General features: G+C 35.2%; 1 protein-coding gene across 1 annotated transcript in view; it reads right to left on the bottom strand.

Moving 5' to 3' along the window:
• DNAJC13 (DnaJ (Hsp40) homolog, subfamily C, member 13) overlaps positions 1-16,436 on the bottom strand; it is a 127,920-nt gene that overhangs the window by 26,317 nt on the left and 85,167 nt on the right. The window contains exons 37-45 of the mRNA XM_008584623.1: positions 14,914-15,098; positions 14,393-14,467; positions 13,241-13,360; positions 11,625-11,804; positions 10,764-10,931; positions 8,595-8,708; positions 5,337-5,453; positions 4,048-4,225; positions 1,955-2,046 (exon numbers count right to left, since the gene is read on the bottom strand). Of these exons, the coding sequence (XP_008582845.1) occupies positions 1,955-2,046; positions 4,048-4,225; positions 5,337-5,453; positions 8,595-8,708; positions 10,764-10,931; positions 11,625-11,804; positions 13,241-13,360; positions 14,393-14,467; positions 14,914-15,098 (1,229 nt within the window). The remainder of the gene's footprint in view (positions 1-1,954; positions 2,047-4,047; positions 4,226-5,336; positions 5,454-8,594; positions 8,709-10,763; positions 10,932-11,624; positions 11,805-13,240; positions 13,361-14,392; positions 14,468-14,913; positions 15,099-16,436) is intronic.

Here is a 16,436-nt window from a genome sequence, read left to right as displayed (position 1 = left end):
AATCTTGGTTAGATGTCACTATATTCACAACCTGAAAATTAATCAACATGATATTAAATGTCTGGAAATAATTTCAGACCTAAATAAAATTAAGACACACAAATTTTACAAAAATGAGAAAACTGTTTAGAGGACAAAATATTTAATTTTTAGAGAAGAGTTTAATTTTAAAAGATTGAATTTATTATCTTGATTTTTTGAGAAACAATACCTTAAGGGTTATAAAAAGCCTTTAATCCTATACCAGTACGTGCTCTAGAACAATGGTATACACTGTAGTGTTTTCCAATCACAGATCTGAGGTGGGGGTGGCTAGGAAGATAATGATCCTCACTACTAAGACTTTCTTTTGCTTTTAGAGGGAGAAAGTAAATGTCTTCAGTACCTAGAACAACAGATTGGGTCTATCTTTCCATTAAAAATAAACAGGTGGGGTTATGTTTTTCTTTCATAGAGAATAACACCTCAAGTCTAACTTTTATGTTTTATTAATTAATTTATTTATTTGTTTATTTATTTATTTTTTTTGGTGGCTGGTCTGCATGGCGATCCTAAGCCTTGACTATGGTGTTATCAGCACAACACTCTAACCAACTGAGCTAACCGGCCAGCCCTCAAGTCTAACTTTTTTAGTATATAAAGTGATCTTCAAAAATCTCATGGAAAAATTCATATTATCTTTCAATTCTATTTTTCCATGAACTTTTAGAAGTACCCTCATACATCTAAAGATCAATGCCGCTTAACTGGAACCATGTGACATTCTATATTTAATAATGTTCCTTTTAAAAGTTGTAAGATTCTTGGAGGTATTAAGGAAGTAAGTTTTTCAATTAAAAGAACATGCTTGTTAAGCTTTTTGAAGAACTTAAGTTTTACTATTCTATTAAAAATCTGTTTTAAGGGCCGGCCCGGTGGCGCACTGGAGAGTGCGCTGCTTGGGAGTGTGGCGGCGCTCCCGCCGAGGGTTCGGATTCCGTGTGGAGACCGGTTCCTGCTCACTGGCTGAGCGCGGTGCGGGCGCAACACCGAGGTTTGCGATCCCGTTACCGGTCAGTAAAAAAGACAAAAAGGAAAAAAAAATCTGTTTTAAGCCAAAATGTAATCTAAGAACACTTCATACATATTATTCCCACACTACTCATATACCTGTTACTACAGGGTTGAATTTGGTGTTCTTTGTAATAAACTGTGTGTTACAATGAGTAGGATCATCTGAAAAACAATTCTGGGAGCTCACTCTGGGTTGCCTAGAAAACCAGGAACTTCTCACTTCTCTCAGTGGGAAAGCTGCACCCAAATAGCGTCCCATGAGTCCAATGACTTCATTCTCCTGAAGGAGGGGCCTCCAACTTCTCTTGGACCTTTAAGGCTCACAGGTTCTGAATAGCTGGCTTTCTTAGACAATTCCTATAATCAGCAGCATGCCCAGGTGTCGGTCTGTAACTCTCGATTTTCAGGTTGCTTTTGTACTAGACCTATAAAGGTAAGCAACTGAGAGGTAGGGTGTAGGGTCACTTCTCTGGACTGCAAATCCACTCTGTGTAGCCAGCAGAGTGCACTGGCCTCTATATGTCTTTCCATGGGGAGGCTGAGAGATCAAGGAAGCCCGGCCTCTACTTCTTGCTGATCTGTGGCTTCTAAACTTACCCAGTAAAGCCTATTCCTTAACCCACACCACATTACACTGTACAATGTATCTCAAGCCCTGATGCATGACAGAAAGCGACCACAAAGTGAACAACCCTGAATGACACTGTGCAACACTTGCTGTTCAAAATGAGTATGTTACTTCAAACTTTAAAAACATTCCTAATTTGGCTTAATAGGCAAAATGAAAAAAACCACATACATAGATCCATTCAACTTCAGATAATGACTGATCAAGGCTCAAAGCATATAAATACAGTAAGTGATAGAAAAGATAACATGCCTTAGCACAAAATACCTTTACCTCTAAAGCCAATTGCTGCACCTGACCAGCTCCATGGACTCGGAGTAGAGAAAATATTAACTTAAAGTGCCCAATGCATTCACTTTCAGAGCCTAGGGAGTAAGAATAAAATGGGTATTTTTTACATCCAAGAGATGTTCTAAGTTACAGATCTTTAGAAAACCAATACACATTGTTATTTACTGTCAATTATAAGTTTGATAATCCTTTCTAAACACTTGTGACATGAAGTGGAGTATCTCTCAGCAGCACTAAATTTTGAAAGGCAAAAAAGTAAGATATTAAAATTTCTTAGATTTGTTTTGTTTTCATTCCTATCTCCATCCCTACCCATCAGGCTAAAAACAAGAACTTTATCAAATAAGCTATCCAAATATAGCTCAAACATTTAAAGTGTAAGGTGGTAATTTTACTCTCTACATCTAGACCTTAGGGCTACTACCTTCAACCTAATTATGTTTTGGGAGAATCTGACATCATCTAGCTTTTAATTTTAAGTAAGACTGGGTTAGAACTCTGCCACTTGAAGACTACATTATGAACAAACTGATAGGCACATACAAAGGACTCCTTGTGAAAACACGTAAAATGGAATGGTATTTCCACACACCTCAAACCCCGATTCCATGCTTCCTATCATTTTATTATTAATAAAACAAAAACATTAAACAGTAAGGTTTTGCTCAGCATATATTTCCTTTTGCTATATGCTAGTAAAATATACAATGTAATTCATAATCTTTTGAGGACTTACAAGATAGCTCATTAAAACTAGAATGAAATATTCTATGAACACGTTGCTTTTAAATTCATTTTCAAACCACTTCTTAATAGGTAATAACTGTTATAAATACATCAATGACATACAAACTATACTTCTATATTATAAGACAGCATGTAATCCTAATATATGAACTTTACTGATATTATCAGAATAAAATTTCTGTGTAGGCCCTTCTTCAATTTTTATAAGTTCCAAATTGATAGCCTGCTTTGCTGCAATTTCTTTGTACCTAATACACCACTAGTAATATTCTACTGTTACTCTAAACAATAAAGTGAGGTTTTTTCCGGATTTTATAACTCTTGACTTTAATAAAATCCCAATGTACACCTTGTAAATGGGTAATTTTCCTAACAACATTTAATTACTGTTGGTTATTTTATTTGAACAATTCTTTGGCCATAATCAAAAAGCCAGAAAAATTATAATGGTATTTTAATATGTACTGAAAAGAGCAAAAAAGTAACCGCAAGATAATGTTCAATGTTATTTAAAAAGATCTGGGAACTTCAAGTAATTTAAATTGAATTTGTATTGTTTTAGGTTTTACATTCTATATTTATTATGAAATCAAAGTTATCAAAATTAGAATTGGAAGAAGCTTTTAGATTACATTCATCCATCTCTCTGGAGTCAGGCTAGAATGATAATATTTCTTGAAATGTCCTCTTAGAGATGTTTAAGAATGTGAACTCTCAATTTTTTATTATTTCAATTCTTACAAACTGAAAACTTCAGGCAATTTTTAAAAAATATGAGTGCCCATATGCATATGACACTATGTTAGGGATCAGAGAAGAGGCAAAAATTAGATCACCTAACAAATAAATCTAGAATTATGTACTTATACTTTATCTGTCAACTTACATTAATATAAAATTTTAAATTATCAAATTATTCTGCCTTTTCAATTCATTTAAACTCATTTTCTCTTAAAGATGTGAATTTTTCTAAATATGGTGCTTTGACTTCTCTCTCAGTCTATTGTTTAAAGGTAAAAATATTATGGGGTCAATTTCCCTTAATATTATACCAAGTATAGCATTATAACCAAAGATTATTTTCCGTGAGTTTTTCTGATAAAACCAAGAATTGGATTTTTAGGGATCTTCTACTGTAAGGGTACAATCACAATAAAAATATTATGGGGTCAATTTCCCTTAATATTATACCAAGTATAGCATTATAACCAAAGACTATTTTCCGTGAGTTTTTCTGATAAAACCAAGAATTGGATTTTTAGGGATCTTCTACTGTAAGGGTACAATCACATTTAGGGCTCTTCCAGTACAAGTGTACAATCACACACCTGGATTATATTTTATGACATTTCTCAGAGCCTCCAAAGCCATTTCCACTCTTGGTAAGCGGTCTCCATGTTGCTCTGACTCCACTTTTGCAGCATGTGTGATGGCCATGAATGTGTGGAGGTACTGAGCCTGGGAACCTATGTAATCCAAGAGACTTGCAGCAAATGCTTTTGGAACCTAAGTCAAGCAAATAAATATTCTAAAACATGTCTGCCTTCAGAAATAAGCCACAACAAAGACTCAATAGCAAAAGAAAAAAACTTCAAGGTATGAGAGTGAATAAGCACTGTTAAATTGTACATATACATGAATATCCCTATGCATTACGTAAGGGGAGATGGAAACAAAACTCAGTTGCACTGGAAAGTATTTACCAACTTTCAGAGATCTAATATACGCCCATCAGTACCTTAATACAACAATTTTGAAATTAGAGTACTTCTTCCTTTTACCAATCAAAGTAACTGACAGTATGATATGTAACTTCTATAATTTGGTTATATTTTTAGAATTAAGAATTGTATATACTTAGAATATAAATTCAAAGGCCAGTTTTCAAAGGGCCTTTACAAATCACTTAACTCACTCTCTTTAACTTATATATATTATTCTGTGATAAATAATATAAGAGCAAACTATGAAACAAAGCCTCATTTCTTCCCTCCTTACAAACTAAACACCAAATCCTCCTTGCCACCCACTCCAAAAAAATCCCCCCAAAAACCAAAAAAAACTAGACAAAAAATTCCGACATGCTCCTTGAGCACTAAGAAGAAAAAGAAGGTCCTCATTTACTTCAGAAAGTGATTAGAGATTCATCACAAGAGAAGACCTGATGTGACCTCAGTCACCTAAAAAATCTTCTTTGCTCTTAACCTGTATTTTCTTATTTTATTCTCATAATCAGCCAGGGAAGGCCTTCTTTCTGGTGCTCTGATATTCCACATGATGCAGTGAGAGTAACTGGCCTTGAACTTCCATGAGGGACTTGTGAGCTGGAGGCATATTTACATGGCACAATGAGGTAGCATTATGCATAAAATATATGGAACATATGGGCAAGGAATAACTTCTTACTCATGAACTTCACAAAATTCAATTCTTCAAAAACCAAGATAAAGAGGCTCAGGAGCTGTCAATGTTCACCCAATCACATAATGACCTAGGTTATTATAAAGCATTTGACAAAAATCAGGTATTACTTCGATATGTACAATGTGAGTAAACTGGTAGCTTTCAGTAAAAAATGATCAAAGGTATCAGACTAAATTAAAAGCAGAGGGCTTACCTCCAGTTGGAAAGTAGGGACTTCATTATATACCCTAACGAATATCTCTCCAACAATAAGTTCTTTGGCATGAGCACTGTAGACAAATTCTGACCCATATGTTTTGTCACAATCACCCTTTAAAAAAAAAGGAAAATACAGAAGTAAATCAGAATCATTAATGTCTGGTCTATAAATCTATCCATGCTCAAAACTTGAGAGATCTATTCATTTTCCAGAGATGAAAAATGTAGTGTGATACACATCAACACACTTACTGTAATGTTTATAACCAGTAATGTGACTCTAAAATAGGCACAGAGTTACAATTTTTTAGTCCAAAGTTTACTATTATAACTCATTTTAAAATTTCAAAAGATCACAGAGGTCAGCCAACCAAGCAATTCAGGGCTAGAGTTTATAAAGGAAGCATGACACTTTGCTCTTCTTGCTCCACTCAGCAGAAATTTAGCCTAATAAAATATAGGGTGATAGAACTGAGAAATGACCACATTTGAACTGGGTTTTAAAAGCAATACACTGAATGAAAGTCTGGAAAACAGGGTCTCTGAATAAAAAGATACAGGTATTATTCTATAGGATAAAAAATCATTGGGGAAAAGACTGCCTCTTCAATAAATGGTGCTGGGAAAACTGGAAATCCATCCTGGAAAAATGAAACCAGACCCATACCTTTGACAATATACCAAAATCGATTCAAAACGGTTTAAAGACTTGAATATAAGACCTGAAATTTAAAAACTCCTAAAAGAAAACATATGGGAACTGAGCAGACTTTATGAATATGACCCCAAAAGGACAGACAACAAAAGAAAAAGTAAACAAATGGGATTATATCAAACTAAAAAGCTGCACAACAAAAGAAAAAGTAAACAAATGGGATTATATCAAACTAAAAAGCTGCACAACAAAAGAAACAATTAACAGAGTGAAAAGACAACTAACAGAATGGGAGAAAATATTTGCAAACTATGCATCTGACAAGGGATTAACATCTAGAATACACAAAGAACTCAAACAACTCAACAGTAAGAAAACAAGCAACCCAATTAAAAAATGGGCAAAGGAGATGAATATGCATTTCTCATACAAAGATATACAAATGGCGAACAGACACATGAAAAAATGCTCAATATCACTCAGCATCAGGGAAATGCAAATCAAAACCACGCTGAGATTTCATCTCACCCGTTATTTGGCTATCATCAAAAAGACAGAGAATAACAAATGCTGGTGAGGATGTGGAGAAAGGGGAACCCTCCAACACTGTTGGTGGGACTGTAAATTAGAGCGGACATTATGGAAATAGTATGGAGGTTCCTCAAAAAACTACAGATAGAACTGCCATATAACCCAGCATTCCCTTTTCTGGGTATATAAACAAAGAAATGGAAATCATCATGTTGAAGGGATACCTGGACTCCCATGTTTACTGCAGCTCTATTTACAATAGACAAGAGTTGGAATCAACCTAAATGTCCATTGACAGATGACTGGATAAGGAAAATGTGATATATTTACACAATGGACTACTACTTTGCCATAAAAAAGAATGAAATTCTGCCATTTGCAGCAACATGGAGGAACTTAGAGAAAATTATGTTAAGCGATATAAGCCAGGCATGGAAAGAGAAATACCATATGTCCTCACTCATAAGTGGCGGGGGGAGAGAGGGAGAAAGAAAGGAGAGGAAGGGAAGGGAGGGGGAAGGGAAAGGGGAATGAGAGGAGGGGGGACGGAGGAAGGAAAGAAGGAAGGTGTAGTGGATTGAATGTCCCCACCAAACTCACTGAAGCTTGAATGTGTCCCCCAAGTTTTATGTATTAGAAACTTGGCCCCCACTATGACTGTTAAGATGGTGGGAAATCCTATTATGGTAATTGAAAGATGGGGCCTTGAAGAGGTGATTAGATTGCAGGATCATGCCATAATGAATGGATTAAAAATGGTGGTCACGGGCCTGTTTCTGAGGGCTTTAAAAAGAGAGTGAATGAGGAGGTTATTCTCTCTCTGTTCCACTATTTTCGCAGTGTGATACTCTGCCATCACTGTCATCACCACCTAGGCTCTCACCAGATGTATTCCCTGGACTTTGGATTTCCCAGACTCAGAAACTGTAAGCAATACATTTTATTTTCTTTATGAATTACCCAGTTCTGTGTATTTTGTTATAAGCAACAGAAATGGGCTAATAAAAGAAAAAGAAAGAAAATCACAATAATACATTAAACTTTCAAAAAAAATAAAAGAACTGTGGTTATTAGAGGTGGGAAAAGGGGAGAGGGAGAGGTGTTGGTGAGAAACTACTTAATGGTCACAAAGATTGATTATGTTTTATAAACATGAATATACTAATTATCCTGATTTGATCACTACATATTGTATACATGTATCAAAATTCGATTTTGTACCCCACAAATATATATAATCAATTATCTTTCAATTAAAAAAAACTGTAAAAAAAAAAAAAAAAATCAAGAACAGTTTCCATCTAAGGAAAAGGAAAAAGATAAGAGAAATGGGAGAAAATGAAGATTTAAGTTGAAATCACAAGGAATTTAGATTGGGCTAAAATAACATATAAAAGTATATAGTAAATTGTAAAATGCTAAACAAAGATGTTATGTCTATTCTGGTAAAAAAAAAAAAAAAAATTAGATGATGTATAGATATGTAAGAACTGTTCTCCCTCGGTCTGCAATTCTCAAATACTTTATCTATAAAGAGTTCTGGGTGACTATCAAGGAATGAGTTAAAAAACAAATTTGGAGTAAATTCCAAAGCCACATACATAACTGTCTTCAAAAATATCAAGTCTCAATCATGTAGTTTATAAGTTAGCCAGGCCGCCTCCTTATCTTCCATCCTATTGTTTTTTGTTTCTTTTGTGGCTTAATAGCTCCTCCACTGGAAGGTGGCAGAGTAGGAAATTTTTCAGTTTTGATACTGGAAAGCAACTTTGATTTACTGGGGAAAAGAGGCAGAAGTGAACAACTAGTACAAGGCTTCTCGGTACAAAAACTGGTTAAAATAGAAGACAGCTGTATATGAGTGGTAACAACAACAAAAAATACTAGTGTATTATTACATACAATAGAATGCTATATTTAAATGAGCCAAATATTAGATGGCAATAAGCTATGGCTTAATTAACACCAAATTGAGAAATAATGGATTTCTGTTTCATCAGTACTGTTATATTTCCAGAGATTCCATCAGAATAAGTTTCCCAAGAAATTTATAAAACAATAACATACTTTTTTAATCATGTTTTCTTGTTGGGACTCAAGAAACTCAAGTAGTTCTGCTCGTGTAGAATTGTTCCATATCAAATAGGGGCTCTCTGTGTTGCTGTTAAGCATCTTCAAAATCTAGGAGATAGAATATTATTGTTTTGTAACATTTAGAAAAAAAAACCATTGAAGTTATCATTTATTAAAAATGTCTACTACATGCCAAGCACTTGTAATAGGTGCCTTAAATATAATGGGTCTCAATAATAAGTATCTCAATAATTCTAACAAGTTTGTTGATATTATCCATTTGCAGCTGAAAAAAACAAAGGCAGCAATAAAATCAAATCATTTGTCCCAGGTCTCACACGACTGATAAGTGGTGAAACTGGGATTCAAATTCTAGACTGACTTCCAGTTCTTAACATTTGTTCTGCTATGGTGAAAATTCAATATTTTGTGGTAAAGTATTTAATAAACAATCAGTAATCATAAGTTTAAAAAGAATCACACGATATTTCCTTTATATACATATTGGAAACCAAGATCTAAGTCTTTAAGAAGCATATCCCTATGAAGAGAAATCAAATTTATGGGGAGAAACTTGTTTTTTTCCTGGCCTTGCCCTGATTCAAGGCTGCATAGCAGTTCTGCAGGCATAGATTATAACTGATTAGCCCTCCTCAATTTTAAATGTATACACAGAGATTTGATACTTCCTTAAATGTTTGAATAAAAATCTTTTATATTTTACAATTCCAGAGCTCTGTGCTAGGAGAAAAGCAGACGGGTATAACCTTCATCTTACGTAAAACCATCTATCTAATCCTTGTTTTCAAAAGGTTAACTACGAGTTAAGCAAAATGACTGAAAAAATATACAGTTAGGAAAATCATAAAACTTTGAGACCTTGCAATTTAAAATAAGCATTTTATTAAATTTAGGTGGAGCTCATGCCAAGATTTAATTTTGAAATGCTAAAAAAATTTTGGTGGGGGGTGCTGCAGAAGTTAATCACCAACTTGTTGGTATTTCTGGAGAGGATGTTTTCAGCCAGCAAACTATGCATCACATTGGTGAGCACGAAGTCCAGGAAAAGAGTGAAGGTCAAGAGTGGTCTCTAAAACTCTTGCTTTTTACTCAGGGGACTGAAAAGCATGGTCTGCACTAAAAACAGAGACAGATTAGATTAAAAACAAATAAGCTGTTTAATTCTAAACATACTTTAACTTTTGGAAACCTGAGGACTTTTTTCTATACAAATGTAATAAATGATTGTTAGAGAAAACAAAAGAAAAGAAAAAAACAGCCTATGATTCTGCCATCCAGGGAGATGTTATCATATTGATACAGATCTATTAATCCATTCATTTTTTTTTTTTTTTTTTTTAACAAAAATGGGGTCTAGCCTCTTCATTTAAAATCGTTTTTTTTTTTGGAAAGATCTCCTTGTCCTTCCTTATTTACTTCTTTATATCAGAATAGACTCTGGGATTTTTTTTTTTTTTTTTCTTGGCAGCTGGCCGGTACAGGGAACTGAACCCTTGACCTTGTTGGTGTAAGGCCGTGCTCTAACCAACTGAGCTAATCAGCCCACCGTTCATTTAAAATCTGTCAATGTCTTTAACTATTCTTTTACTATTTAATGGATTTCTATAGTTTATCTAATTCTTTAAAGCTGTATTATTAGATTGTTTCTCAATGATCCTCACAAAAGAGGGCAAAGACGTTGGAAGATTTGCCAAGATGATACTTATTTTTGTAATGCATCTATGATGTGTGTATGTATTTACATTCAGGATTTCAACCTTGAGTCTGAATAAGCTCTGGCTTATGAGAAACCGCTAGAAATAGCTTCTGTGTGTCCTGACTCCCAGTACTCTGCCCATTATGAAACATCATTCTAAGTTCACTTTCTTGTCCTGTTCCTTTGTGACTCACGGTTGGTAAGAATTATGGTGGGCTCCACAGCTGAGAAAAATAAAGTTGATTTACTCATGCAGAGACTGAACTTGTAGACCAGGTATCATTAGCATCGATTCACAATAAAGTAAATTTCTTGGTTCAGAGAACAAGCACGTGAGCATTTTCAATTTTTAGGCTTCCTAGAGCAATCAATATTATTGTATGCACTTACCACTTAAAGGATGTTGCACTACTCATTAAAACCCAGGCTATCTCTGAAACACATACCTCAGTAGCGCTAATCACAGCAAGTTTTCTAGCAACATATGGTGTCAGCATGCCAGCTAAACTTTTCCTTATTGTTGGGTTTTCTGGAGTAGCTTGTTCTTCTGGCAAGTATCCTCCAAGGCGACTTAGAGCACAGACACTCAGTTTGGCAAGACTGTTGGCTACTTCCTGTTATAAAATATTTAAGTCATTAAAGTAGATGTTATCTTACATAGGTAACAAAATAACTTTACAGAATCAAAACTATATAGAATATATTTAAGGAGCAGAAATAAACAAAAAGAGCACAAAAGTCCCTCAACATTGATATCAGGAAGTTTATGCATTAGAGCTTTTTCTTTTATTTATAGGAAAGACCAACAAAAACTATGACCTCATTTCTACCCAATGTAGTACCTCATAAATAACTAGAAGAAGCACATTTGGGGGTAAGGGACAGACAGGTAGATGTGCCTGCTAGAGGCACACACTGACAATATGAAGAATGAATGAGAGAAAACAGAAAAAATATCTATAAAAATCAGACAGGTACTCAAGTCATTGGAGGACCTAGTCAATGGCATTATGGTATCATTGTATTTCTCTGTTACCATAATTTTGCAACCACAAAGTTGACACTGAGTAGTTAAGAAAGCATTAATTAAATCTAGTATATGCTATTGAAAATTCCCTTGCCTTGAATCCTTTGAGTGTAAGTGGTTAAGATAAAAATTTGGGGGCTTAAAGAGCAATAAACTTCGTGATCTTGATAGACAGTTTATCCCCCGTGGATTATGAACAGTCAAAACTTTGCTTCACATTAATTTAGCATCAGCCTATGATTTGGGTTCAAATCCAATATTCAAGCAATGTTAAAGTTACCTGCTGGTTTGTTTCTTCACTTTTCTGAATGCCACTCTCTTCCAGTGTGTAGTCATAATTAAACAGATAACCAAGCAGATGCCACAAAATTCCAGCCTGAAATAGGTGTGTCTGAAGCCAGAAATCCACAGCAAAAGAACTGACACACTCTACCCCAAGAGCGGCCACCCGCGGAATACTCTGAAAGAATAAGAATAACAAACTTAATCTACAGTGTTAAAAAAAGCTCTCAAGGGCCGGCCCGGTGGCGCACTGGAGAGTGCACCGCTTGGGAGTGCGGTGGTGCTCCCACTGAGGGTTCAGATCCCAGGTGGAGACCGGTTCCCGCTCACTGGTTGAGCGCGGTGCGGGCGCAACACCGAGGGTTGCGATCCCGTTACTGGTCAGTAAAAAAGACAAAAAGGAAAAAAAAAAAAAAAAAAAAAAAGCTCTCAAGAGAAATTTGTTACAAATGCGTGCCAAGCTAGCTATGTTATTTTTCAAAATATTTACCTCTTCTTATTTTTTCAATCCCAGTTCAAAACTGAATCCCATATCCTTTAAATCCTAAAATAGTGACCTTATGACAAGATACCAGAGTTACTATCTTTGAGACTAATGTCCAAAGACTTGGAAATACAGTTTTCCTTGTTTTGTTTCTTGTATTTTTAATTTTTAAAAATAGTGATAAGCAACTCACATGTTAGTGACCTTAAGTATATCAATGGTACTTTTTTGTGCAGGTATTAGAATTTACTTCTTTATATCAGAGTTTGTATTCTTTTTTTTTTTTGTCTTTTGTCTTTTTCCGTGTCTGGCAACGGATCGCAACCCTCAGTGTTGCCCCCGTACCGGACCGGGGACCGGCAACGGGATCGCAACCCTCGGTGTTGCTCCCGCACCTCGCTCAGCCAGTGAGCGGGAACCGGTCCGTATGTGGGATCCGAACCCTCGGGCGGGAGCGCCGCCGCGCTTCCCAAGCGGCGCACTTATCCAGTGCGCCACCGGGCCGGCCCCAGAGTTTGTATTCTAATCAAATACTTCTAAGGACATCAAGTACATAGAGTTGAGATATTTTCATTAGATTCCATACTTCTATTCTAGATACCTTAGTCCAGGATCAGCATCTCAATCCTGTTCTATTCAACATAACTCTCACTCTGCCCAGTTACCTAAGAAGTCTCTCTCTCTCCTGCCCAGTCACCTATTGCATCTTACCCACAGACAACTTCCTTCAGCAGTTCTGAATGTGGAGGAAACAGTAAGCTCATAGATCCATAAAGCCTTTCCCACCAACCTGTGACTAAACACTAAATTTCAGATTTTACATGGCCCTTTACTTTTATTTATTTAATTTTATTTAGTCTAGCCCTCTCTTCTCTCTGCCTCTCTTCTGATGTTCAGGTATGACTCACTTCCCTTTAGATATGTCACTCTAGTCTTATTCTTTGTGGGCCAGCTTAGGAATAAAGTTTCATTTATTGCAACGCTTCGCTTCTATGAAAAATGCTTTTAGAGATCCAAATAATTTACTTACAAATAATTTTGGGGAAACCTGCTTACAAATTGAGGACTGGCTATTTGACAAGAAAATCCATTGCTGACTGTATCCAGAAAGCATTAAAGATTAACTCTACCTTGCCAAAATATAGCACCCGACAGAGATCCTTGATGATATTAGGCATTTCTGTGATTTTTTCTCGACATTCTTCAAACTGAGCAGCCACACTATAGCATTTACTTATGTGTCCACACACCTGCAGACAACACAACACAGCAAAAAAAGGAGAGTCACGTGCATTTCTTATTTAAGACACAGCAAAAATTAAGTCAGCAAAGATGTGTGAATAATGTTTAATGGTTTATATGATGCTCTAAAATTAAACAGAACATTTCTATTTGATCTCTAGTCTTTCTCGTTAAGATTTCCAATAGATGCAGAGGTCAGCAAACCACGGCCACTATGACCCACGGGTTAAATCGACCATGGCCTGTTTTTGTACTGCCAGAGAGCTAAGAATGATTTTTATATTTTTAAAGCGTTAAAAAAATACAAAAAGAGTATGCAAAAGAGGTTATACAAAACCTGAAATCTTCAAATAGTTACTCTCTGGACCTTTATAAAAAGTTTGCTGGCCTCTGGATCAAGGTATTTTTGTCCAGCTTATTAATACGGCAGAATATCACAATTCTATTCGCTGTATGTAATTTAGGTCAAAACAGAGAATAAAACTCAAAAGCCAGTACTCCATTGTTTTATATCCTAAATTTTGCTGGCTTAAGAAAAGGGCCACATAAAAAGACATGTTTCTACAATGATCTTAATGAATTCCTGATGAATTTTCTATCAAATAATTCAACTATTATAACCTTAACAAAAATTTAGCCAATTAAAATACTAGGGATGGAGGAAGGAGGAAGAGAAGGAAATTAGGGGAAGGGGTGAAAGATATGTGAAACAAAACTACAAAATGACAAATGTTTGAACCTGAGTGATGGAGACATAAAGGTTTACTATAATGTTCTGCATTTTGATTTAGTGCAGTGGTTCTTAAAAAGTGTGATACACAGACTAGCAGCATCATTTTCACCTGGAAACTTGTTTGAAAAGCATATTCTCAGGATTCCACCTCAGACCTACTGAATCAGAAACTCAAGGTGGGGTGGGGTGGGGTGGGACGGAACTCAGCAACCCATGTTTTAATGAACCCTCCAGTTGATTCTCATATGTTATAGTGTGAACCACTGATCTAGTATAACTTTCTTGGAACCACAGGTTTTGGCCTCACCTGTACTGACATGTCACTTGGTTTACTAGAACGATTCAAGACAGCCACACAGCGACTAAATGCCTCTTGTAACACCTGCAGAGAAAGAAGTCAACCATTAACTCTCCATTTTGACCTGAAGTCTGAAAGGTCATTCCTAGCAGGAATAAAATATAAATAACCTTTTAATGTTAAATATTTGGTACATAAATATTTGGCTAATTAACATCTGTTAAACAAATAAACAAAGGACTCCTAAAAGCTTCTTTTGAAGCATTCCCAATAAACCTACTTTGTAGGCAATATTATGTTTACCAGTTTTGAACCAAATACTCTCCAATTCACATTATGAAATTAAGCTCCATTTTTACCTTTAATTTTGGTAAAAGAATATAGAGAATATAATATTGTATAATCTGCTGGAGTAAGTTAAAGGAAGAAACTATCAACTGCATTTGTATTTGGTGAATTCTCTATCGCCAAGAGTCATTTGATGTCCCTAAACTAGCTTAAAGATAAGCACAAAAGTCATTCCATATTACCTCTATTCCATTCTCCCTTCTGAGCTCTTCAGCATTGAGGGCTGAACAGTTGACAGTATGGAAAGCCAGCTCTGTAGCCGCAGGCAACAATGGTGAGTCTTTTGAGAAAAGGAGGTCATCTGAAGTTTCCATTGTTATAGTCCTAATTAGCATGGGGTATCCTGCATATTTGTAGGGCTGTAAATCTGAAATAACCAAAGGTTAGTTTGAGAAAACAAAAAACAAAAAAATGGTCATATCATGGCTTTAAGTTAATTTTGACACTGTGTTCAACTATGCTGCCTTAAAATAAAATAAAAATAAAACAATTAACATCTTAAATGTCTCCTAACTCCAGTTTATAAAAAAGAATTTAAACATAGTACAAAATTCCTTGGATCTTTCCTTTTAAACAAATCTGTTTTGTTGATTTCCCTAAAATGTTTCCCCTAAAAAAATAATATTTTCTGGTAAATTAACTGTACTTGGTGTGTGGCTGTTTGATCCTCTGCACGATACCTACTTTCTATATTGTCCATGTGATATTTATAACTTTTCAACCTGATCTATTAAGACAGCAAGATACAGCAAATGCACTAGGAATTGTATTTACACTCATAATACACACTTCTTTATTAAAAAAAAAAAAGATTGTGAGAAGGCATTTTATTTAAATGAGAGTAAATATTTTTTATTCAGTTTTCTGACTAACAAGTATTTTCTTTAATATTTTATCTTAAAACAAGCATTTGAAAATTCTTTATATAATATGTTATTAGAAAAACAAAATAGAAAGTTAATTTATGAGTTCTATTTTGCTAATTCCATGTTTTGATAAGCAAATTTGAGAGTGAAAGCTGGTATATACAGGTACCCAATTACTCTGTTCTTTTCATCCTGTTTTTTTGGGGGGGAGGGATAAACTAACCTATTAGGCAGGAATATGCAAATTAATTGGCTGAGACTTTTATAAGTTATCTCTGTAATTCCACTTGAAATCAGCATAAAGCTTTTTGCCTTTTGAGGATGACCAATAATCCGCCTTAAATTAAAAGTCATTTCTAAGATGGCTTAAAAAAAAAAAGCCCCTTGGAAATGGTCCTAATTTTTCTAATATGACACATACATACTTATACACATATGTGGTAAGGAAGAAGAGTAAAGTACTTATATCCTATCAGATCGGGATCCCCCACTCCAGAACTTATTGGGTATAACCCCCCCTTTTGGAAAAAGTGAAAGATGACCATGATAACATATTAACCAGTAGTGAGCCACAACTGTACCTTTGGCTAATACGAGGGGTCTTCAAAAAGTTCATGTAAAGATTCATATTATCTTTTAATTCCGTTTTCCCATGAACTTTTTAAAGTATCCTCCTATAGTTATCAGCCATTAAAAAATAACCCACGGGTTTTGAAAAGATTTCTATACTCATTCTGATTAAAAATGATCTGATTAGGGCTGCCCCCTTGAACAAAACCTTAAAACATTTTCAACATCCTGCTGGCTTTCCGGGCTGTTGCTGTTAAGACTACCACAAA

Source organism: Galeopterus variegatus, unplaced genomic scaffold (assembly GCF_000696425.1).
Source record: "Galeopterus variegatus unplaced genomic scaffold, G_variegatus-3.0.2 Scaffold3317, whole genome shotgun sequence".
Taxonomy (NCBI): domain Eukaryota; kingdom Metazoa; phylum Chordata; class Mammalia; order Dermoptera; family Cynocephalidae; genus Galeopterus; species Galeopterus variegatus.
Note: the sequence above shows the minus strand (reverse complement) of the source record. Positions and strands in the feature narration are given on the sequence as shown.